Source organism: Dipteris shenzhenensis, chromosome 20 (assembly GCF_047967505.1).
Source record: "Dipteris shenzhenensis isolate YYH24624 ecotype China chromosome 20, Dip_SZ_1.0, whole genome shotgun sequence".
Classification (NCBI taxonomy): domain Eukaryota; kingdom Viridiplantae; phylum Streptophyta; class Polypodiopsida; order Gleicheniales; family Dipteridaceae; genus Dipteris; species Dipteris shenzhenensis.
This window is the reverse complement of record NC_141615.1, coordinates 7,636,575-7,662,947: the sequence shown is the minus strand read 5'-3', so window position 1 is coordinate 7,662,947 and position 26,373 is coordinate 7,636,575. Positions and strand designations below refer to the sequence as shown.

Here is a 26,373-nt window from a genome sequence, read left to right as displayed (position 1 = left end):
AGACTTCAGAAGAAGCAACCTACAACAATGGATGTGAGCACTGAAAAGTTCAATATACCCGATTTCTTTGTCTCTGGGGGCCTTTCTACTTTGACTTGAGCTTCAGGCTGTGCTGGGGAGACTGCACTAGCAGTGACATCAACAGTTGTGGTGGATGCAACAGGTGATGATGGGGGTGCAGGAGGGGGGAAAGGAAATGCGCCTGGTGGCATCCCTCCAAATGCTTGTCCAGAAAATAGGTTACTCCCTGGCCCCATTGGAAATGGGCTCCCACTCTGTCCAGTCTGTTGCATCATCGACTTTAATGCCTGCTGCATTGCATAGCTCTGTATTGTAGTATAAAATAAGAAAACGGAGATCAGAGGAGAAAATCCAACGTAGCTTGTTCTGAATTTCCATAATGTTAAACAGCAAAAGACTGCCCTGGTTGAGAGTGGTGTGATAAAAACTTTTGCCCACTTTATATCATGATGCCAGACAGACCACGCTAGCCTCGTGTTCCTTGATATAAGACATTGTTGAAGAAGATACATATCAAACTCTTTAAGAGCTGCAAGCGTAGGCCAAAAAGCTCACCAAATGACAGGCACAGACACTTCCCTGCCACTCGACCTAACCTCTAACATATTAACAGTAACCAATCCACTCCAGCCAGTCGAAGTCAAAAATCATCTGTTTGAGGAAACCTTAAACCCTTTATTCTGGCAAAGGTGCCTACTTCATTAAGAACATTGCAATGATAGAGTTGCACTCCATATGCAAGCAGTCAGTGTCTTATGAATCGCTAGGGATTGCTTGAAATCTATCTTTCAAAGTGATCCTTGTGAGGACATATGATTAGATGATGATGCAAAAACCTACCCAAGCATGTCCCTGTGTTTGTGCCCTTGTTATATGCTTTCATATCTAAGAAGCATATAGTACACGCAGAAAGTATAGAGCAGAGAAAATTTACATGAAATTTCCTTCATTTCCATTCCCCTAGATCTTACAAAAACAAAGGAAAGGACAAATTTTTTCCAATATAGAAAATATTGCACAAGCAATGACAAAGCAAGAAGGTGCCCATCCTGGGGGCTTTGCAAACAGCTTTTCTCCAACAACAGAATTCTCTTGAAATTTTCACAGCTTTTGCAAATAACTTTTGAAGAGTCTCCTCATTTCAGCAGAAGCGAGTAGATTACCTGAACTCTCCGAGCTGCCTGAGGAGCAGACACAACACACATACACAAAATTAGAGATCTACTCAAAACAAAGGTAACTTTGCAACCAAGTATGCACATGAACCACCAAATCTCAGCCATAACAATGATAAGGAAAACCCAAATCCAGAATAGTAGTCATCCATTTCAAACTGTCAAAGACATCGAAACTCACCCAAGTAAAAAAAATAGAGATACCCACACCAACTCCTATCCACAAGAGAGGTGAACCGCTGCAGCCAGGAAAATAGCCACATGATAAAACAACCAGATATATTTGCACGGAGCAAAACAAATGTCTTAAATACTTTTAAAAATAAATCATTACTTTACATTTGAGGTTGCGGGGGTGGGAATGGTGGATGGGATGCCCCAGTCGCTGTCTGACTCTTAGCACCAGTACTTGGATCATATGCCACAAATATGACCTTACCTTGCTCCTCCCCTGAAGGAAATCAAGTACAAATTTGAGCCATTCAAAAGAGATGGTCAAAATAAAAGGGCATGCATACTAAACACACCATGGCAAGTCACTCCCATCATATCGTTTCCAATCTAGAAATGCAGGACCTACTTTTAGTATCCAAGACATCGTATCAAATTTATTGTGAATAATCATTACAACCCTTTGTGCAACATGATCAGAAAGAAGGAGATGCACAATTCAGTATCAAACATTTACTCCCCTGTTAATGCAGGACCTACCTTTTAGTGACTATATTGACCAAGAAGGCTCATTCAACATCATATCAAATTGATTGTGAGCAATTCTTAAGCAAAAAATCAGTGAGAATTTGCTCACATCTTCAAAGAAAGAAAACAACCCTCCTTGGAAAAACAGGAAAGTTTTTCAGGTTGAAACAATCTACTGGACTAATCAAAACATCTCAGGTATTGTTACTGCAGCATGAAGGGACTTTTTTCAACAAGACACCAAAAAGACTAGTCTTTAGCATTTGAAAGAAATCTTAAGAGGACACCAACCCCGATTGTCCAAAATAAATAGAAAGCAAGAAATTACAGTAAATCTAGTAAAAACAGGCAACCGATACAACTTTAAATGACCATTGAAAGCAGAAGCAGGAAATCCATTAAAGACAATAACTGAAAATAAGAGGGTGCAAAGGCAACTTCACAAATGCCAGATTCGCATATAAAGCTGTGTTGAAAATCAAAACCTAAGCTGTAAAATGTGCCGGGGTCAGTTAGGTGAGGACATAAACAAACACCCACACATACTTGAGCATCCATTTCTACAAAGATCTTTGCACTGAGTTTCTGTCAGCACTCCAGAGGTCAAGGGCAAACTCAGCCATGACAAAGGCTAGCACTAAAGCTGAAGGCAAATTATAAAGTAGCCAACGGCTCTGTTCATTCAAGCTACAACTGCTTGTGAAGACTATGGAATTTCATTTAAACAAGCATTTCTAAGCAAAAAATTATTGGACCATCTAGCTGATAGGGTCTGCATGCTGCCGACCAATGCTAGCAGCCCTACTAGCGAATTGAAAGGCTGACCAGCTGGGTCTATGAGACTGTTTGTTCTCTAATTCGATCACGGGAGTAGCACCATTTATTTCCTCCCAGCCATATTTCGCTGAGGCTCACGAACAGATAGAGATCTACGTCACAAAAATCACATGAATCATTATCTTCTCTTCTCTCTCTAGCCTCAGCAAACCCCAATTCCCTAGATAGATCTAGATGCCACATGTCATCCATATAGGGCCTTCCTAATGCAACATTTCACCCCTCTCTTGAGATCTATCTGGTCTGGTGCTATCAGCCCTCACTTAGGACCTTGACATTAAATCCCTCCTGATCATTTACATGAAGCGCAAACACATATATTACAGAGATAGATCCTTTAAGGGAAATGTCGACTGATTCTTCCGAGGTCATGCTACCTCGGCTAGAGCGTAACATTCCTTCCCTCTTCAGACATCAGCGTCCTCGATGATAAAGTCTGGGAACACTCTCCGCAACTGATATACGGATTCCCAGGTAGCTTCGGATAGAGGCTGACCATGCCATGCAACCAACACCGTGGGTATCTTTTGATTTCGTATTTGCATTGTTCCTCAGTCCAGGATTCTTGTTGGTTTGCGTCTTGCAATATCCTCTATCTCCTGAAACAAAACCACACCTTCGATTAGTGAGTCACCTGTATGTAAAAATTTCTTTAAGCGCGAAACATGAAAAACCGGGTGCACCTTACACCCCTGTGGCAATTCTAATTTATAGGCTACACTGCCTATTCTCTTTAGAATTAACCACGGCCCACAGTCTCGAGGTGATAACTTAGCACACTCTCCTGAAGTCAACGACTTCGAGTGCGAAGGAATTCTGAGAAAAACTTTTTCTCCTTCTTCAAATACTCTTATAGACCGATTTTCATCCGCATACACCTTGGCTCTATCCATAGCCTGGCGGATATTAGCTCTCGCAAGTGCTAGCATCTCCCGCATCTGAACTACAAAGTTCGCGGCATTAGGCACTTTCTGAGGTACTCCAACTATAGTTGGATTGGCTGGCCGATAACCATAGTTCAGCTCAAACGGACTGAACCCAGTAGATGAATGTTTCCTATCATTGTAGGCAAACTCCAACAATGGCAACCACTTGTCCCATGTATGTTGCCTCAATGACACATATGCCCTCAGCATATCTTCTAAAGTTTGGTTGACTCTCTCCGTCTGACCATCCGTCTCAGGATGATCCCCACTACTCATTCCTAACTCAGTCCTCAGTGTCTCGAATACCGCTGTCCAGAAATGACCGGTAAATCTGATATCTCGGTCTGACACTATGGATCTAGGCAATCCATGCAGACGAAAGATATGTCTAATGAACAAATCCGCCACTTGCGGGGCACTAACAGACTCTCTAGTCGGAATGAAGTGAGCCATCTTGGTTAGACGATCAACCACCACAAGGATAGAATTATACCCTCCTTGTGTTGCAGGTAGCCCTACAATAAAATCCATGGAAATGCTCTCCCACTTACTTAGTGGTATTTCCAAAGGCTGTAAAAGTCCGGGTGGGTTCACCCGCTCGGCCTTACTTACCTGACACGAGAAACACCGTGTCACATACTCATGAATATGCTTTTTCATCTTTGGCCAAAAGAAATCTCGCTTCACGAGATCATAGGTCTTCTCGACACCTGGATGTCCCGCACACGAGCTATCATGGCATTGTCGAATGACTCTCTGCCTGAGATCATTCTGACCAGGTACTACAACCTTGCCATTTCTAACTAGCATACCATCCCTTATGGCATATCTTGCATAAGTTTGGCCTTTTCTGGATGCCAGGTCATCCTTTTCATTTTCCCCGGGTTTTAACACATGAGCCTTAGGCCATAAGCTCTGGACAAACTCGTCCACCTTTTGAGTTTCTCTGATCTCGGTCATTAGAGCACTCTCTAATACCGTGAAACTCAGGTTGTGTATAATGCGAGACAACGCATCAGCAACCTTATTGTCTTTTCCTCTTCGATACCGAATCGTTAGATTAAACTCCTGCATGAGCTCTGCCCACCTAGCTTGGCGGCCCCTCAAGTCAGGCTGTTTACAAAAATGTTCTAGAGTATCATGATCTACATCCACATAAAACTCTGAACCATACAAATAGTACCTCCATGTTTTCAAAGCATGGATAACTGCATACAACTCCAATTCATGAGTTGGCCAATTCCTTTGAGAGGGAGAAAGCTTCTTGCTTTCAAAGGCTACTGGCCTTCCCTCTTGAAGGAGAACTGCTCCTACCGCAATGCCACTTGCATCGGTTTCTAGGAACAACGGTTTCTGGGGATCAACTATTTTTAACACCGGTCCTGAGACCACAGCTTGTTTTATGGTGTTAAAACTTTCTTGTTGATTCTGTCCCCAAATAAAAGGTACTTTATCTGAGGTTAGATCAGTCAATGGCGATACTATTCCAGAATATCCTTTGATATGCCTTCTATAAAACTGGACAAATCCCAAGAATGATCGCAACGCGGTCAGACTCTGAGGGATTGGCCAAGTTAGTATCGCAGCCACTTTCTTCGGATCCATTTCTACCCCCTGTGGAGTAATTATGAACCCTAAATACTCAAGCCTAACCATACACAGTATAGTTTTCTTTTTATTCACATAAAGACTGGCTTTCCTCAAAGTACTGAACACTATCCTTAAGTGTTCACGATGTTCAGTAACACTCTTACTGAATATTAGGATATCGTCTGTGAAATGTACTACGAACTTTCCGATATACGGATGTAGTAAATCGTTCATAAGCATGACGAAGGTCGCTGGAGCATTGGTAAGTCCGAAGGGCATTACCAAAAACTCAAAATGACCAAACCTGCTCCTGAAAGCGGTTTTATGCACATCCTCGGCTCTAATCCGGATTTGATGATAGCCGCACTTAAGATCTATCTTGCTGAAAATCACGGCTCCATGTAATGCATCTAGCAAATCATCAATCCGAGCCATCAGATACCTGTGCTTAACAGTGATATTATTCAATGCTCTGTAATCTATACAGAGGCGAAACGTATCATCCTTTTTCCTCTTTAATATCACTGGCGAAGCAAAAGGTGAGAAACTTGGTTGAATCTGCCCCAACTTGAGGTATTCTTCCAGTTGTCTACGCACCTCCGCTTCTTCAGGAAAACTCATTCTATAGGGAGGTCTATTTACAGGTTCTGCCCCCGGGATCAGTTCAATTTTATGTTGAACTTTCCGCTCTGGAGGTAACCCATAAGGTAGTTCATCCCTAAAACATTCAGAGAACTCCTCTGTTATAAGATTAGCCAGCTTAGCCATCTCACCACTTTGCGCAACATCAGTGCTAGCCGAAGAATCATCCACCGGCTCTACCGATGCTGTGCAAAGGAATAAAAACTCTACTTGAGCTTTTCTGATTTCCATCACGGAAACCAACGGTCCCTGAGGTATATCTTTTTGACCTCGTAAGACATAAAGCACATCATTCATCTTGAATTGATATACGTGCTTTTTCCAATCAATGGCTGGATTCTTCCTAGAATGCCACACCATTCCCAGGGCTATATCCGCATGAGCAAGCTTGGTCATTTCAAAATCAAGCTTCTCAGCATAGTCCTGAATCCGAAGCTCCAACTGGGTAACCCTTTGGTCCCTTACTTCAGTTGAACTTCCATCTGCCATCCTAACTGTATACGCATAGTCAGATGGACTTGTCTTTAATCTCAGCCTCTTCACGAGCTTGGAGTTAATCACATTGTGAGTTGACGCTGAGTCAAACAACACAATGACATCATGACTCGCCACTTGCCCTTTCATTTGAATTAACTCCGTATCATTGAAGGCTGTATACCCCGTTGCTGCGGGCTTAGATAGGATGTTATCAGGTGCACTCGTCACTAACTTAGCAACAGACACACAGAACAAACAAGGTACTAACCTCTGAGAAGATCCCGCTAGCTGAATCTGCATCTCTTCCGCTCTGGGACTTCCCTGCATCTCCACGTCGCACTCCGAGATCACCATCTCAGCCATCCGACGATCTTTATTACGTGGACAATCTCTCCACTTATGAGGTTGAAGGCAACCAAAGCAGAAGCCTTCTCTCCTCGCTTTTTCCCTCTGCTCTGGGTTCAAGGGAGATTTAGACCAAGCCCGGGCTGCCATTGGGGTTACTTTCCTCTTCACTCCAATGGTGGTACTTGGTTTAGGAGTTTCAGCCGGTCTCGCCTGCTTGGCTTGACCACTCGGCTGCGAACCACTCCCTCTACTAGCCCACTTCTTCTTAAACCCAGATTTCTTCGGATACCCATACTGGGTTCCGACTTGTGCAAACCCACTTGGCTTGCTACCCTTGGCATCCTCGTAGTTCAGGGCTATAGCTATTGCATCATCTAGCGTGTTCGCGTACTTAGCCCGAACTTCCATTTTTATTCGATCATTCAATCCAAATATGAAATCTTTCACTTGGATTGATTGAGGCAGGGGTTCGTCAACCTTCATTACACTCTCTCGAAACTTATCAGTGTATTCTGCCACTGATAAATTTCTCTGACGAAGGTTCCTATATTGATCCCAAGCTCGGGATGCTTCGTTAGGAGGTAAGAAGTGTTTCCTGAACTCTCTTTTAAACCCCTCCCAGGTAGTGGATGCTATGCCATCTTTTTGTTGTTTAATCCACCACCGATCCGCTGCCTCACTAAACATGTGGGTGGCCTCGCGGATCTTTTTGATGTCATTTCTGATCTCACAAATGGCGAACGCATCGTCCCATTTGTGTAACCAGGTCTCAATGACATCAGAACTACGATCGTTCATCCGACCAGAATACTTTTCCGGTCTGTAATTGGCAATATTTGGTACTTTAGCCTTCCTAGGCTCCATTGGAGCCTTTCCCTTCTCTTCTCGAGAAGGACTGGCAGACATACTCTGTAACACTCTCCTAAGTTCGGATTGCCCTGCATTAGCCTGTAATTGCTGCGCTAACAACTGTTGCAAAGCATCCTCCAACAATGCAATCCTGCCAGATAAAGTGTGAGCTACTGGGCGCGATCCCTGTTGGGTCGGCCGGACTCCTGATTCACCAGGGTCCCTCCTGGAAGCCCCTTCTTCTGCTTCCATTCAGTTCAATAGGTGTTTTGTTTTGGGGTTTTTTTTTTTTTTTTTTTTAAACACCTCTAGAACACTGTATTCACAAGCTGACACAATTCAGTGTACTGACACTCTGACACAATTCCCTATACTAGGGAATACCTGCAATCTCAAATTCACACTAACTACGCATTTGACACAGGCATATATCCAAATCCCGCTTTTCCCTATACTAGGGAAATTCCTGCAAATTAACTCTGACTGAAACACACAGGCACAATCTGTCCCTGCTATAGCATCAAACCTTCATGCAGACTAATCACTTACGAGATCCTTTTCATGTAAGCGGAGCATCAACAAAACTAATCAGAAAAAAAAAAACCGAGTTGATGGAAGCTCCCTGGTTGATCGCTCCTGCTTCAAGATTTGATCCCCTGGACTTTCACGTATGCAGACATCCCGAAGTCTACAGCCTCCACGTACGGCCTGCTCTCTGATCTCAACTACAACAGATGAATGAAACTGGTGGCCAAAGAAGTCCCAGCATACGAGCTGTTTACGTGCCCTTAGAGGGTTGCGACTGTGAGTCCGTTGCACGAGCCCCTTGATTGGCTGGTCGACGCCGCACCTTCCGGAGGCCTTTCTTCCATTTGACGATTACCAGCTCCCCTCTCTTGGTATCGCGTATCCTTCAGATTACGTTGTCCTCGCCAACCTACGGACTAATTACGTAACGCTAACAATCCTTTTTTTTTCCCGTCGACCGTCTAGCCACCACGCTGTTCTGCGTCCAGTCCACATATCGCATCAAAAGCCTCACGTATGTTTGGAATCTCTACATGAGCGTCGATCAAAACTCTCCGTTAAACCCACGAACCACCTCGCATCTCGTGTCTGCGCTCTGGTCCTTTGACGACCGTTCGTGTCACTCTGCGCTCCACGCCTGCTATCCGCCACCAAAGATCAAAGACCCATTCGTCACGATGCACTTCACGTACTAATTCACTGTCTATTTCGCAGGTCTTTCACCAATAGCCTACGCTGCAACTTTCGTTTCATCGTAGATCACGAATCCCCTCTCATCCTCTAGCTCTGGCTCTGATACCAAATTATCACACACTCTCTTGTTTGTTCTCTAATTCGATCACGGGAGTAGCACCATTTATTTCCTCCCAGCCATATTTCGCTGAGGCTCACGAACACATAGAGATCTACGTTACAAAAATCACATGAATCGTTATCTTCTCTTCTCTCTCTAGCCTCAGCAAACCCCAATTCCCTAGATAGATCTAGATGCCACATGTCATCCATATAGGGCCTTCCTAATGCAACATTTCACCCCTCTCTTGGGATGCATTAAATTCCTTGCCCCTAGGCATAATCTTAGCACTAGGCCCTTGGTCTTAGATCTATCTAGTCTGGTGCTATCAGCCCTCACCTAGGACCTTGACATTAAATCCCTCCCGATCATTTACATGAAGCGCAAACACATATATTACAGAGATAGATCCTTTAAGGGAAATGTCGACTGATTCTTCCGAGGTCATGCTACCTCGGCTAGAGCGTAACACTAAACGACTTCATTTTAGTCTCTCCCAAACCAGCATAAAAATCTAGCTGATAGGGCAACACACCATTTAAGATAGAAAGAATTATCGCAATACTAGCAGGCCGCAACTTGGACGAAATCTTCACAAGATGAAATATGCATGTCCGCTAATACGGGAGAAGCATATACCTAGATGAATCCAAGAACATTCCCAAACTCATCCTCTCAAAACACAACATAGTGCAGTTTCAATCTCACGATAGTCCCTCATAAGATTGAAAACCATAAACTCCATCACGCATAGCAGGGACTAGCTACTATGGCATCCCCACTGATGTCATCAGCGCCCAACAGTGGGTGTAGACCATAGTATAAAAATATGCTCTCACACATACACATCCACACACCCACACATACTTGAGCATCCATTTATACAAAGTCTTCGTACTGAGTACAAATCCAGCATCTCTCGTCACCTGCCGCCGCTGATAACACCATGGAGGAGAACAATGCTAACCATGGTAATTTGCTATGGCCACAGGTACGATCTCCGTATGCCTTGACTCCATATAAGTAGGTAATGATCTGGAAAGCTGCATCAAGCTACAATGGTGAAGATCCAAACTCAGCCTGAATGATCTGGTGACAAACTGACGGTTTACTCCGAATCATCCGTGATAGCATAGGCACTTGTAGCCGCTCTACACCAGCCCATTCCATAACTGAACAGGTCTGGCTCCCAACAAGGGCTGCCGTACATCCCTACTGGTCGAACCAAGGACTCAAATAGAAGACATTTGGTTGGTGGGTCTTGGAAATGTGACCGGAAGCACTCCCTCTCCAAACTTGCTAACGAGGCATACCCTCTGCTCAAGCAAGCCTGCATCACTAGTCTCATGGTGAAAATGGGTCCGGAAAAGATAACCCCTAGGTATGCATATGCTCAAACAATCTCTACCGGTGTCCCGTCAAAGGTAAAACTCTCCCAATGCATCACAACCGGAGATGTATTGAAGATCATAACCTTAGTTTTACCAAGGTTGACCTTCAGATCATGCGACTCACGGAAATATTATAGTGCATCGAGATGTCTCTAGAGCCCCTCTGCAGAGGACGACAGAAGTACCACATCATCTACATAAAGCAATAACTGAATCAGAGTGCCAGCAAGAGAGCATCCCGTCCCTCCTAATGTCTGCATGACTGCTGTCTCAAGCTCAGCGATGTGAAGGTCAAACAAGGTGGGTGATAAAGGGCATCCTTTTTATCGTACTCATAATCTCCTCTGTCCATCCAACCCCTACCCAAACCCTGCCTGAGACACTCTCATAAAGTGCCATAACTGCCCAAATGACCTCGTGAGGGAGAGACAGAGAGAGAGAGAGAGAGAGAGAGAGTTTATTAACATCTTCAAAGAAAGCTTATTAACATCTTCGAAAATACCGAAGGGTTGAGAATGAAGACCAGATACAATAAAAGCTAAGGGGGGGGGGGGGGGGGGGCCACTAAAGCGGGCATCCACACCCAAGGCTGATGTCCAAGACAAGAATATCAATAGAGAAATAGAATGCTTTGTCTTTTCAGAAGAGTACACCAATGACAGTCTAAATAAGAACCAAAAAACCCAAACAAGAAGAAGAGAGAGATCCCCATAAGTGGGTTAGTTAGAGAATCTGAAGGACAGGGCCTATGTATGCTATCTGGGGGACCAATTATGCCGGTCAGCTAAGGATAGGAGAGATGATCTCGGACGTTTTTTGCTCTGGTTTTTGAAACCGGCCTTCGGTTTCCTAAAGGGCAGTAGACCATAACTTGCATTGCACTTTCATTATTCACATACACATTGCATCATTTCCAGCCACTAACTTTAAACAATACTACTTAGAAACAACTTGAGAAATAACTGGATGGAGGCTAGAATGCCCCTGCTCAAAGAAACCAAGTACAAGACACCACATTGGCCCCAAATACTTGGCGCCCCTTCCGGTATTTATTTATTTCTTTAGGAATGAAATTGGTACATACAACAAGGGTTCAACCTTGCACTGTTCCTCTCTGCAAATCCTCTACTTGTCTTCAAAGCATCTAATCCCAGTGCACCACTAGAATTCCCACTGGCAAGGCATACTCAGGCATTCACTTCTGATCTGCCACAACTTAGAGGCATTCAGGCATCCAAACCACTGGCAAACTGAGCTCAAGGCAGCCTCAAGGCTATCACATGCATCCACACTGTCCTTAGGCCTTCCACAGGATCACCCTTGCCTTTGGGTGCTTCTGAGAACCTGTTGGAGTCCTGAAAGGACTCCACACAACATGCATGCACTACAAAAAGCTGCAAAGCAAGAAAGAACAAGGAAAAACCAAACCTGGAACCAACTCCTGCTGACTGTGGCAGAGGGGCGAGCTCCTTCCTCGCACCTATCCTCTATCCAAGCTCCCCGTAGGGTGCAGGTGTCTTCCAGCAATCAAGAGAAGAGAGAAATGAAGGTAGAGAGCAGAGGGTGAACAAGAAAGAGCTGTAGAGGAATGGTTCACAGATCTGCCCCGAAATGATTGCCTCGGGACCTGTGCCTGAGTTCTCCTAAGAGAAGGTGCCAAAAGCAACAAGGAAAGTTCCTCCTGCAGCGTGCACTAGTCCAAAACAGCTCCAGAACAGCTCCAGAAGCCACCACGCAGCCAAAAACATGTGCACAAAGGTCCAGCACAGCAAAAGACAACCCCAGACACCTGCTGGAGGCAGCTGAACACGTCCGTACGGACTCCATACAGCCGTACGGACGTCCGTGCAGTCCATACAAAAATTTTCCAAAAGTTCAAAAATGAGTCCTGGCACTTCCTAGAAGTGTGTACTAGCCTTGGAACAGTCAAAATAGTGTTAAAACGACTGAAAACAGGCTTGAAACAGCTCAAACAGCTCAAAAACTGCACAAGAACAACTGAAAACGTCCTACACCTCTGGGAGAGTGAGGGGAGAGAGATGGAAGGTGGACGAAGAGCATGCATACACATGCTTGACAAATGGCACCTCCTCCTTGCCATTTGCCCCTTCATTAAAGTCCTAACCCCCATACCAAGGACAACGTTGGTTGTCCATGGGCCCAACTTTTAGACCCCTCTTTTAAAGCCTTTGCCTTGCCCCTAGGACCTAGTGGTGCACCTAGACTTTGCCCTTAGGAACTTCTAGGAAGTGTGCACTTCCTCTAGCCAGTCCCTCACGGCCAAACCATTACAACACTTAACCGTTAACCCCGGGTTAAGCGTGGGTTGAGTTACGAAGATACTTTACATCACTTTTCACGTCCCCTTTTCACGTCCTCGTGACAGTTTTCATAAGAGGTGGCATCGCCGAGGAAGAAAATCAAAACGAGAGCACTATTGATGCTCAGCTCAATCAGTCTATCTAGGCCTCTCTCTCCTCCTTCGTGGTCTTTGAGAGCTAGCTCTTGTGGTCTTTGAGATCTAGCTCGTCATTTGGCAAGCCCCATTGTCAGTCTAGTACTCTGAAACTGGCCTTCGACAAACAAAAGGACAGTGATCTTTGCTACTCAGTCATAAACTTCATACATAGCCACAATGCAAGCTTCAGTCACTTAAATCACTTAGCACAACTTAGAAACAAGCTTCAATAACAACAAAGGTGAGGCTAGAATGCCCCTGCTCAATGAAAATAGTACACAGTGCACCCACTGGCCCCAAATGCCTTGGCGCCCCTTACGGTATTTATTTAATGCTTCTAAATGGAAATTCTTTACAACAAGGGTTCAACCTTGCACTGTTCCTCTCTACAAATCCTCTACTTGTCTTCAAGGCATCTAATCCCAGTGCACCTCTAGAATTCCCACTGGCAAGGCATACTCAGGCATTCACTTCTGATCTGCCACAACTTAGAGGCATTCAGGCATCCAAACCACTGGCAAACTGAGCTCAAGGCAGCCTCAAGGCTATCACATGCATCCACACTGTCCTTAGGCCTTCCACAGGATCACCCTGGCCTTTGGGTGCTTACTAGAACCTGTTGGAGTCCTGAAAGGGCTACACACAACACGCATGCACTGCAAAAAGCTGCAAAGCAAAAAAGAACAAGGAAAAACCGAACCTGGAACCAACTCCCACTGTCTGTGGCAGAGGGGCGAGCTCCTTCCTCGCACCTATCCTCTGTCCAAGCTCCCCGCAGGGTGCAGGTGTCTTCCAGTAATCAGGAGAAGAGAGAAATGAAGGTAGAGAGCGGAGGGTGAACAAGAAAGAGCTGTAGAGGAAAGATGGTTCACAGATCTGCCCCAAAATGATTGCCTCGAGATCTGTGCCAGAGTCCTCCTAAGAGAAGGTGCCAAAAACAACAGGGAAAGTTCCTCCTGCAGCCTGCGTTGGTCCAGAACAGCTCCAGAAGCCACCACGCAGCCAAAAACATGTGCACAAAGGTCCAGCAAAGCAAAAGACAACCCCGGGCACCTGTTGGAGGCAGCTGAACACGTCCGTACGGATTCCGTACAGTCCGTACGAAAATTTTTCGAAAGCCCAAAAATGAGTTCTGGCACTTCCTAGAAGTGTGTACTAGCCTTGGAACAGTCAAAACAGTGTTGAAACGGCTGAAAACAGGCCTCAAACAGCTCAAAAACTGCACAAGAACAACTGAAAACGTCCTACACCTCTAGGACAGTGAGCGGAGAGAGATGGAAGGGGGGGGGAAGGGCATGCATACACATGCTTGACAAATGGCACCTCCTCCTTGCCATTTGCCCCTTCATTAAAGTCCTAACCCCCATACCAAGGACAACGTTGGTTGTCCTTGGGCCCAACTTTTAGACCCCTCTTTTAAAGCCTTTGCCTTGCCCCTAGGACCTAGTGGTGCACCTAGACTTTGCCCTTAGGAACTTCTAGGAAGTGTGCACTTCCTCTAGCCAGTCCCTTACGACCAAACCATTACAACACTTAACCATGGTTAACCCTGGGTTAAGCGTAGGTTGAGTTACGAAGATACTTTACATCACTTTTCACGTCCGCTTTTCACGTCCTCGTGACATGCCCTTCTCTTAAAACAGCAAACTACCTAGGTTGCCGTTGAAAAAGTACAAATAGGCAGAAATAGCCCATACCAGAATATACATCATCTGTAAGATACAACCTGCAATGATAATATGGGCTAGGAGAGCTCGAGAGTCCATCCATACATCAATGCATCCTCTATGTCGAGTGTCGCGAACACCCATCATGGAGACCTCAGGGCAGAAATACTGTCAGCAAGCAGCATCTCGGGTGATTGTCATCGGTGCCACCAAGCGATCTCCAGATATATGAGCAGTCTGAATCAAGGAAGGGGAGGTGCTACCCTCCTCTTGAGCACCAGGCAATGCTCCAGATCTCTGCTCTGCTGAACCGCTCTGCTGAACCTGTAGGAACCTGTACCGTAGTTGGCACAAGCTGAAACACGTCGAGGTAGAGGTGCAAAATCTGAGGTGAGTCTGCCAGGTCACCCTCCTCCATCCACCTCGCATCCAGTGCAGGATAATTCCTGAACTTCACCAGATAGCGACGGGAAACTCTACCTTTTACTTTTCTTTCCATATGTGCCAAAATCTGTTCCGGAACCAAGATTTTATCCAACTCTTCCACCTCGGGCTGATCCTCATGCAACAGGTCAACATGCACATCACCCTGGAAAGGCTTCAATAAACTCACATGAAAGGCATTGTGTATGGTCCAAGTGGCAGGTAGCTTCAACCTGTAAGCTACGTCATTAATGCGTTCAAAAATCTGGAAAGGACCATAATACCGCATCTTCAGCTTTGTGTACACTTTCATCTTGCCTTTCATCTTCCTGAGTCGTGCTTTTTGAAAACGCAGCAGCACCCAATCGCCCTCTTTCAAGAGCAACTCGCGGCGATGCTTATCGGCTGCTCGTTTGTGCTTCTCTTGGCTTTTCTGGAGGGCTGTTTTGACCTTCTGGTAAGCAACATCCAAACTTTCCATAAATCTGTCCACTTCAAAAATCTTCTCTTTCGTATGCAGAATGGGAGGTACCTTCCGTTCTCCTGCCACAATTTCAAAGGGGGCTTTCCCCGTGGATGAGTGTACAGTGTTGTTGTACGCGAACTCAACAAGTGGCAGAAATTGCTCCCATTTCGATTGCTGATCCGAAACATAGCATTTGAGAAGATCAAGGGCAGTGGAATTGGCTTCTTCGGACTGCCCATCAGATTCAGGATGGAAAGAGGATGAGAAATTCAGCGTGGTACCCATATTCTCAAATATACCTCTCCAAAAAAGACTTGTCATCCGCGGGTCTCTATCACTGACAATTGATTGAGGCATCCCGTGATGTTTAAACACATGAGACATAAAGAGTCTCACCATCTGGTCTGCTGTAATTTTCTTTTTGACGGGAATGAAGTGGGCCTGCTTGCTGAATCTGCAAATAATGGTCCATAGCCCATCATTGTAGGCCATCTTTTGATGGTTCTAGTGATGCCCTATAGGCCATGGTATGTGCCTTGTAGGCATAAGTGTAGGCACTTATTGTGTTAGTGCTTACTATGCCATGTAGGACACTTAGTCCTATATGACACCTAGGACACTTAGTCCTAGGCCTAGATACAAGTACTTTGTACTTGTGTTTAGGAACCTTATCTATCTAAGTTGATGTGACGTGACTTCTTCTTCGACTCGTCCTGTACTACACACTCTCTTTCTCTCTCTTCGTTTATCATCTTCAGTGGTATCAGAGCAGGTATTGCTCTAGCCTTCCATCTCTCCTCACCCCGAGTACTCCATTGCTCATTGGAGAGTTTTCTACCCTGCTGGTCAACACTCTCCCAGATCTGGTTCGAGGCTCTTCATCGCTATTTGCTCCGTCGTACCTTCAGTGGTACCTGCGCTGTACCTGCACGCTGCATCGTCGTACAATGTACCTTCAGTGGTATCCGCGTCGTACAACCATACGGTTCTGCTACGTACTGTACATCGTCACCGTACTGCCCGTCGTCGTACACCGTACTGCCCGTCGCCGTACACCGTACTGTCCGTCGCCGTACACCGTACTGCCCATCGCCGTACATCTGTGCATCGCTGTACGGAATAAGTACCTGTGACAGCCGTACGCTCTTCTCCGTACAAGTGTACTCGCACCGTACCTGCTGTGTACAGGTTCATTTGCTCCGTACGATCATCTGCTCCGTACGTTCACCTGCACATCAGCTGTCGTACAACTTGTACCTGCATTCCGTACACGTGTACTTTGAGAACAGCTGACCGTACAGCTTGTACCTGCTCCGAGTGTTTTGTACGATTTCGAAGTGCGAATCTACATTTGCAATTTGGGGCTTTTGCAGGACATTGCAAAATTTGGGGCTTTCACACATTTGCCCTCTTTTTGGCCTATTTGCCCTAAATAAATTTGGGGCTTTTGCCAAATTTGCTGTTTTTGCATCAGATTGCAGTACATTAAATCAGATTGCAGGACATTCAGTTACATTTGCAGGACATTCAGTCAGATTTGCATACATTGGGTCACATTTGCAAAATTTCAGCAAAATTTGGGGCTTTTCTGAATTTGCCCTCTTTTTGGCTTATTTGCCCTCAATAAATTTGGGGCTTTTGCCAAATTTGCTGTTTTTGCAGTGAACATTGCCTGTCACAGTCACATTTGGGTCAGATCTGCATTTGCCCTTTGATTTGGGTCAGAAATTTGCAGATATTTGCTGTCATTTTTGGGACAGCCAGCTTATTGCAATGATAGCCTTGAGGCTTTTGGGTTTTCAGGTCTTTTACAAGTTATCACAGTTGCTATGGCTGGAAACAATCACGATTTATTTGGAGTTCTTCGTGAAGATGATAAGTTGGATGGCACCAACTATCCGATGTGGTCTTATCTCATGAAACATATTCTTGTTGCAAAGCATTTGTGGAATATTGTTTCTGGGGCTGATCTAAGGCCAGCCAATCCTTCAGTGGTTGTTTCTACTGCCACACCTTCTGCAGGTGGTACTTCTCCTGATGCCTCTTCCTCTAGCACTCCAGCTGTTGCTCTTCCAACTCAAGAACAGTCTAGATGGGATGCAAGAGATGCAAATGCACATTCATGCATTGCTTTATCATGCAAGAGAATCATTATTCCACACATCCGTTCTTGCAGGACAGCAAAGGATGCTTGGGATAAATTGGCTTCTCTATATCAGATTCGCAATGAAGCTCGTGTTGCATATTTGAGAAGGCAATTACAAGAAGTGAATATGAACGAAGGTGAGTCAATGGATGCATATTTGACAAAGGTCAAGGACCTCATGGAACAGCTTGCCAACATTGATGAAGTGGTGCCAAATTCACAGCTTGTCAGTACTACATTGAATGGACTACCAGATACATATCAAGGGTTTGCTACAACCCTTCGATTAGTGGCCATGGGTAATCCAGACCACTATTCTTTTGATCAGCTTGTTACTTTGCTTCTGCAGGAAGAGCAAAGTAGAGCTAACAGACAAGCCATTATTCCTGATCATGCATTTGCTTCACAACAAACAAGAAGAGGCAAAGGTTTCCAAGCCTATGAACAAGCCAAAATCTGCGCATAGCAGCGGCAATTCCTCTACACATAGCAGCTGTAATTCCTCCCCTGCATCTAAAAATACAGCAGATAAAGGAAAGAAGAAAAGATGCAACTATTGTCGCAAGCCTGGACATGACATTTCAGAATGCAGGAAGCGCATTGCTTCGGAGAAAAAGAAAGCAGGATTGACAGCTAATGCCTCACATGCCATTGAATCCCATGAGCCATCAGATGCTTCACATGCACATGCTCTTCAGGATGATTGGGCATGGGCTGTCCATTGCTCATTTGATCCCTCCAAAGCTGATGCACTTTTTACTTCTAATGATGCTCAGTCCTGGTACTTTGATAGTGGTGCTTCCAAGCATGTCACATCTTGCAGACACTTGTTTCATTCTTTAGCTGATGCACCTCGAGGGGGGACTGTTACATGTGCCAATAATGCTTCATATGCTGTAAAAGGAGTTGGAGATGTGCAGCTCACATCCATTTCCAGCCATCCTGTCACTCTGACAAATGTTCTTTTTGTGCCTCGGATTGAAGTCAACTTGATTTCAATTTCAGCAATTGCTACTTCAGGTTTCAGAGTAATTTTTGATGGCTACAGATGCCTAGTATATGATCTCGTGATGACAATGCCATAGTTCTCACTGGCACTTTGCGAAAAGGGCTTTATCACCTTGATCATCATGCAGCTGCAATTTATACCGAAGCATTGGCTATTTCAGATTCACAGCTTGCTGAAACTCATCTGTGGCATGAGAGAATGGGCCATCTCAATTATAGAGCTCTTGCAAAGCTACATTCACAGCAGATGGCTAATGATGTACCTCAGACTCACACAGTTTCTAAACATGTGTGTAAGGGTTGTCTTTTGGGTAAGATGCATCGATTTCCTTTCCAAAAGAATGGTCCCAAACTCTCACAAAGGAAATTGCAGCTAGTACACAGTGATGTCTGTGGCCCAATGAGGACAAATGCCATTGGAGGATACAAGTATTTCATGACTCTCATTGATGATTTCACAAGGTATTGCTGGGTATATCCTTTAAAAGCCAAATCTGAAGTTTTCTTATGCTTTCAGAGATGGCTGAATATGGTGGAGAATGAATCAGGATGCAAGCTTGTCACCCTCAACACAGATAGGGGGGGTGAGTATATGTCAAAGGAGTTTGATGCATTTCTTTCCTCACGGGGCATTATTCACTCATGCACTACTCCTTACACTCCTCAGCAGAATCCTGTTTCTGAAAGGAAAAACAGGTCCACAATGGAGATGGCCAAATGCATGCTTAAGGCCAAGTCTTTGCCCAATAAATTTTGGCTTGATGCAGTAATGTGTGCCAACTATGTGCTGAATAGATCACCTACACGGGCATTAAAGACTATTACACCTTATGAAGCATGGAAAGGCAGGAAGCCTTCACTTTCACACATGAAAGTTTTTGGGTCTCTTGCATATGTTCATGTACCATCTCAGCTGAGACATAAGCTTGATGACAAGGCAATCAAATGCATATTCATTGGTTACAGCCAGGAGAGCAGAGGGTATTGGTTATACCAACCAAATACTGGGAAGATTATTGTCAGTAGAGATGTGATCTTTGCTGAACATTCAGCTTCTCCTCTCATGGATTGCAAAGCAAAGCCAGATATTGACATGTTTGATGCCTTTGAATCTTGGTTACCTCTACCATCATCAGAAGAGGATTTTGAGCAGCAACATGCGCCTCCTGCAGGCCCTCCACAAAGCAATAATCAGCCTCAACCTCATGCTGATTTGCAGGTTTCTCTTCAGGCACAAAATGATCCCACTACTCATGATGCAGTCATTTAGGAAAGAGCTGTTAATAGACAGCAAAGGCAAGTTCCCAGATGGCTTCTTGATACATTGAGGGACAGCAAACAAGATCAGCCTTTTGCTGCCCGGACAAGATCAGGGAATAGACAGCATGGTCACTTTCTTGAGTTTGCACTCCTTGCTACAGCTTGCAATGAAGAGCCTTTGTGCCATAAAGATGCTTTTGACAGCAAAGAGTGGATGGATGCAATGAAAGCTGAGTTACAATCTATTGCCAAAAATGACACTTGGGAATTAGTAGATCTCCCACCTGGCAAGCATGCCATTGGAACGCGGTGGGTCTACAAATTAAAAAGAAAATCTGACGGCAGCATAGCTCGATACAAAGCCCGTCTTGTTGCAAAAGGATATGCCCAACAACAAGGCATTGACTTTGAAGAGACATTTGCTCCCACATCCAGGATTACTACCATTCGATGTGTCATTGCCATTGCAGCCCATCATCATTGGAAAGTGCACCAACTTGACATCAAGACTGCCTTTCTTCATGGCGATCTGCAGGAAGAAGTCTATGTCACTCAACCTCCTGGTTTTGAAGTTGTTAATTCTGAAAATAAGGTATGCCGGCTTAGAAAAGCCCTTTATGGTTTGAAGCAGGCACCCAGGGCATGGTATGCCAAAATTCATGCACACGTACTATCCCTTGGTTTTCAGAATAGTCCCACAGAACCCACTCTTTATATCCGTGGGAGTGGATCTGATTTTTTAGTGCTTATTTTATATGTGGATGATATGCTTCTCACGGGTCCAAATACTCAGCAAATTGCAGCTTTCAAGGCTGACTTGCAGCAGATTTTTGACATGTCACACATGGGACAGCTCCATTATTATTTGGGCATTCAGTTTGCTCATGTTGAGGGGGGTATCATGATGTCTCAGTCCAAGTATATTGGACAGCTCCTTGATCGTTTTCAGTTTGAGGATTGCAAGCCAATCTCTACTCCAGTGGACCCTGGCTTCAAATTCTCAGCTCATGATGGGAGCCCACCATGTGATATCACTCTTTATCAGCAAGCTGTTGGATGCCTTATTTATTTATGTCACACCAGACCTGACTTGCAGTATGCAGTATCTCAGCTCAGCAGATTCATCCACATGCCCAGTTCACAGCATTGGCAGGCAGTGAAGAGAGTCTTCAGATATCTCAGAGGCACTCAGGATTTAGCCCTCTTCTATGGTGATCAAGGTTCACTTACCATGCATGTTTACACGGATAGTGACTGGGCAGGATGTTCCGACACCAGAGTGTCACATACTGGCAATTGTTTTTTGCTTGGCAATTCATGTATTTCTTGGCTCAACAAGAAGCAACCGACAGTTGCCACGTCTAGTTGTGAGGCTGAGTACAGGGCAGCCTTCACCGCTACAGTAGAGTGTGTTTGGCTTCGACAGTTACTTACAGATCTTGGTATTTGCCAGACATCCTCCACTATTGTCTACACTGACAGCGAGAGTGCTTTGGCCATTGCGCGTAACCCAGTGTTTCATGCGCGTACCAAGCATATTGAAGTTCACTATCATTATGTTCGAGCGCGGTTGTCAGCAGGCGACATAGAGTTGTCCTATCTTCCCACAGAGGACAACATCGCAGATATGTTTACAAAGGCACTTCCTCGTCCCAAGTTCGAAGTCTTCCGCCAGGCTTTAAACTTGGTTCCCTTTGTTAAATGATCTGACATTCCTTGTACATTCATAGGTGGCTATATCCTTTTGGATGAACATGTGCCACCATGACCAGAAACTACCAGGTATTCTGAGACGTTTCCAGAGTACTTCAGCCCATCCCATGGAGGGGGATTTGTAGGCCATCTTTTGATGGTTCTAGTGATGCCTTATAGGCCATGGTATGTGCCTTGTAGGCATAAGTGTAGGCACTTATTGTGTTAGTGCTTACTATGCCATGTAGGACACTTAGTCCTATATGACACCTAGGACACTTAGTCCTAGGCCTAGATACAAGTACTTTGTACTTGTGTTTAGGAACCTTATCTAAGTTGATGTGACGTGACTTCTTCTTCGACTCGTCCTGTACTACACACTCTCTTTCTCTCTCTTCGTTTATCATCTTCAATCATGTCCAGATGGTGTACGAGGATCTGTTGCTAAGTTAGTGACGAGTGCACCTGATAACATCCTATCTAAGTCCGCAGCAACGGGATATACAGCCTTCAATGATACGGAGTTAATCAAAATGAAAGGGCAAGTGGCCAGTCATGATGTCATTGTGTTGTTTGACTCAGCGTCAACTCACAATGTGATTAACTCCAAGCTCGTGAAGAGGCTGAAACTAAAGACAAGTCCATCTGACTATGCGTATACAGTCAGGATGGCCGATGGAAGTTCAACTGAAGTATGGGACCAAAGGGTTACCCAGTTGGAGCTTCGGATTCAGGACTATGCTGAGAAGCTTGATTTTGAAATGACCAAGCTTGCTCATGCAGATATAGCCCTGGGAATGGTGTGGCATTCTAGGAAGAATCCAGCCATTTATTGAAAAAAGCACGTATATCGATTCAAGATGAATGATGTGCTTTATGTCTTGCGAGGTAAAAAAGATATACCTCAGGGACCGTTGGTTTCCGTGATGGAAATCAGAAAAGCTCAAGTAGAGTTTTTGTACCTTTGCACAGCATCGGTAGAGTCGGTGAATGATTCTTCGACTAGCACTGATGTTACGCAAAGTGGTGAGATGGCCAAGCTGGCTAATCTTATAACAGAGGAGTTCTCTGAATGTTTTAGGGATGAACTACCTTATGGGTTGAACTGATCCCGGGGGCAGAACCTGTAAATAGACCTTCCTATAGGATGAGTTTTGCTGAAGAAGCGGAGGTGCGTAGGCAACTGGAAGAATACCTCAAGTTGGGCAGATTCAACCAAGTTTCTCACCTTTTGCTTCACCAGTGATATTAAAGAGGAAAAAGGATGATACGTTTCGCCTCTGTATAGATTACAGAGCATTGAATAATATCACTGTTAAGCACAGGTATCCGATGGCTCGGATTGATGATTTGCTAGATGCACTACATGGAGCCGTGATTTTCAGCAAGATAGATCTTAAGTGCGGCTACCATCAGATCCGGATTAGAGCCCAGGATGTGCATAAAACCGCTTTCAGGAGCAGGTTTGGTCATTATGAGTTTTTGGTAATGCCCTTCGGACTTACCAATGCTCCAGCGACCTTCGTCATGCTTATGAACGATCTACTACGTCCGTATATCAGAAAGTTCGTAGTACATTTTATTGACGATATCTTGATATTCAGTAAAAGTATTACTGAGCATCGTGAACACTTAAGAATAGTGTTCAGTACTTTGAGGAAAGCCAGTCTTTACGTGAATAAAAAGAAAACTATACTGTGTATGGTTAGGCTTGAGTATTTAGGGTTCATAATTACTCCACAGGGGGTAGAAATGGATCCGAAGAAAGTAGCTGCGATACTAACTTGGCCAATCTCTCAGAGTCTGACCGCGTTGCGATCATTCGTGGGATTTGTCCAGTTTTATAGAAGGCATATCAAAGGATATTCCGGAATAGTATCGCCATTGACTGATCTGACCTCAGATAAAGTACCTTTTGTTTGGGGACAGAATCAACAGGAAAGTTTTAACACCCTAAAACAAGCTGTGGTCTCAGGACCGGTGTTAAAAATAGTTGATCCCCAGAAACCGTTGTTCCTAGAAACCGATGCAAGTGGCATTGCGGTAGGAGCAGTCCTCCTTCAAGAGGGAAGGCCAGTAGCCTTCGAAAGCAAGAAGCTTTCTTCCTCTCAAAGAAATTGGCCAACTCATGAATTGGAGTTGTATGCTGTTATCCATGCTTTGAAAACATGGAGGCATTATTTGTATGGTTCAGAGTTTTATGTGGATGTGGATCATGATACTCTGAAACATTTTTGTAAACAGCCTGACTTGAGGGGCCGCCAAGCTAGGTGGGCAAAGCTCATGCAGGAGTTTAATTTAACGATTCGGTACCGAAGAGGAAAAGACAATAAAGTTGTTGATGCGTTGTCTCGCATTATGCACAACCTGAGTTTCACGGTATTAGAGAGTGCTCTAATGACCGAGATCAGAGAAACTCAGAAGGTGGACGAGTTTGTCCAGAGCTTATGGCCTAAAGCTCATGTGTTAAAACCCGGGGAAAGTGAAAAGGATGACCTGGCATCTAGAAAAGGCCAAACTTATGCAAGATATACCATAAGGGATGGTATGCTAGTTAGAAATGGCAAGGTTGTAGTACCTGGTCAGAATGATCTCAGGCAGAGAGTCATTCGACAGTGCCATGATAGCCCGTGTGCGGGACATCCAGGTGTCGAGAAGACATATGAACTCGTGAAGCGAGACTTCTTTTGGCCAAAGATGAAAAAGCATATTCATGAATATGTGACACGGTGTTTCTCGTGTCAGGTAAGTAAGGCCGAGCGGGTGAAGCCACCCGGACTTTTACAGCCCTTGGAATTACCACTAAGTAAGTGGGAGAGCATTTCCATGGATTTTATTGTAGGGCTACCTGCAACACAAGGAGGGTATAATTCTATCCTTGTGGTGGTTGATCGTCTAACCAAGATGGCTCACTTCATTCCGACTAGAGAGTCTGTTAGTGCCCCGCAAGTGGCGGATTTGTTCATTAGACATATATTCCGTCTGCATGGATTACCTAGATCCATAGTATCAGACCGAGATGTCAGATTTACCGGTCATTTCTGGACAGCGGTATTTGAGACACTGAGGACTGAGTTAGGAATGAGTAGTGGGGATCATCCTGAGACGGATGGTCAGACGGAGAGAGTCAACCAGACTTTAGAGGATATGCTGAGGGCATATGTGTCATTGAGGCAACATACATGGGACAAGTGGTTGCCATTGTTGGAGTTTGCCTACAATGATAGGAAACATTCATCTACCGTGTTCAGTCCGTTTGAGCTAAACTATGGTTATAGACTAGCCAATCCGACTATAGTTGGAGTACCTCAGAAAGTGCCTAGTGCCGCGAACTTTGTAGTTCAGATGCGGGAGATGCTAGCACTTGCGAGAGCTAATATCCGCCAGGCTATGGATAGAGCCAACGTGTATGCGGATGAAAATCGGTCTATTAGAGTATTTGAAGAAGGGAAAAAAGTTTTTCTCAGAATTCCTTCGCACTCGAAGTCGTTGACTTCAGGCGAGTGTGCTAAGTTATCACCTCGATACTGTGGGCCGTGGTTAATTCTAAAGAGAATAGGCAGTGTAGCCTATAAATTAGAATTGCCACAGGGGTGTAAGGTGCACCCGGTTTTTCATGTTTCGCGCTTAGAGAAATTTTTGCATATAGGTGACTCACTAATCGAAGGTGTGGTTTTGTTTCAGGAGATAGAGGATATTGCAAGGCGCAAACCAACAAGGATCCTGGACCGAGAAACAGTGCAGATACGAAATCGGAAGATACCCACGGTGTTGGTTGCATGGCATGGTCAGCCTCTATCGGAAGCTACCTGAGAATCCGTATACCAGTTACGGAGAGCATTCCCAGATTTCATCATCGAGGACCCTGATGCTTGAAGAGGGAAGGAATGTTATGCTCTAGCCGAGATAGCATGACCTCGGATAGATCGGTGGGCATTTTCTCTTAGATGACCAACTTTTGTAATAGTTAATGTGTGTAATTAAATGGTCAAGAGAAGTAACTGCCAAGGTCCTAGGTGAGGGCGTAATGGCATTGACTAGGTAGTTCTAATAGGGCTAGGGCCTAGGTGCATCTAAATGTGCAAATTGCCAAGGGGCAATTGTTTTTAAAGGAACTCCGAGAGAGGGGTGAAAAAGGATGCATCTAAGTAAGGGCCTAAAATGAAGACATGTGGCCAGGAACTATCTAGGGAATTGTGGGTCTCAGGGATAAGGATGAAGGAATTAACGATGGGAATAATAAATGTTCACGTATCAGGTCCCTGAGAGTTCGCTCGGTGGAAATTAAAGAAAGCCATCGCCCGTGGCAAACAATAAGGCAAGAGAGAAGTAGAAGTAGCGTAAGTTGAGAGTTATCGCATGAGTAGCGACGATAAGTAGATGTAGCTTTACAGTGGTCATCCGGGATGTAGGAGCAAAAGTCTCCTCATAATCTATGCCCTTTTTCTGAGCATAGCCTTTAGCAACCAGCCTTGCCTTGTATCTGTTAATGGAGCCATCTGGCTTCCATTTCACCTTGAAAACCCATCGTGTGCCAATGGCATGTTCTTGGTGGCAAGTCTACAACATCCCAAGTCTGATTTTTCTTAATGGACTACAACTCATCGTGCATGGCATTCATCCAATGCACATTGTCCTTTGCTTCTTCGAATGTTGCAGGCTCCTCCTCATCGAGAAGAGTACCTGCATATGCTAATTCCACTGAATTAGCACCTTCCATGTGCCTTGCTGCACTGCGAGTCCTGCCAGGTAATGGAGCGTCAATCTTACTCTCCCTGAGAGTCTGTAACAGCCAAGGTTTTTGCTGCATGTATGTCTGCAATTTCTTGCTGAACCACCTGTTCCACTGCCTGTGGAGGTGGCAAGACATCTTGTGGCTGAACTCGAGCATCGGGAGGTGGCTGTAAATTCTGATTTGCATCAGAAATATCAGCAGGGGAACCCAAGGCAATGGGTAGCAACCCCTCAAAAACATCC

The 26,373-nt window shown here is 44.8% G+C and overlaps 2 protein-coding genes across 6 annotated transcripts in view; both read right to left on the bottom strand.

The window, feature by feature from the left end:
- Positions 1–26,373, bottom strand: part of TIC40 (hydroxyproline-rich glycoprotein family protein) — a 110,645-nt gene that overhangs the window by 48,380 nt on the left and 35,892 nt on the right. For all 5 annotated transcript variants that reach the window (XR_015542842.1, XR_015542841.1, XR_015542843.1 and 2 more), the window contains exons 2-5: positions 1,536–1,647; positions 1,378–1,435; positions 1,185–1,202; positions 59–326 (exon numbers count right to left, since the gene is read on the bottom strand). Coding sequence is in view for 2 of the 5 variants with exons in the window: in XM_087391202.1 (XP_087247328.1) it covers positions 59–326; positions 1,185–1,202; positions 1,378–1,435; positions 1,536–1,647 (456 nt within the window). In the remaining 3 variants the exon portion in view is untranslated. The remainder of the gene's footprint in view (positions 1–58; positions 327–1,184; positions 1,203–1,377; positions 1,436–1,535; positions 1,648–26,373) is intronic.
- LOC147889211 (uncharacterized) lies at positions 14,661–15,559 on the bottom strand. The gene has a single exon (XM_087391970.1). The coding sequence runs from the start codon at positions 15,303–15,305 to the stop codon at positions 14,661–14,663; it is 645 nt and encodes a 214-aa protein (XP_087248096.1). The 5' UTR covers positions 15,306–15,559.

Coding starts and splice junctions, on each gene's coding strand:
- LOC147889211 (XM_087391970.1), bottom strand. CDS start 15,305: ATGGAAAGTTTGGATGTTGCTTACCAGAAGGTCAAAACAGCCCTCCAG.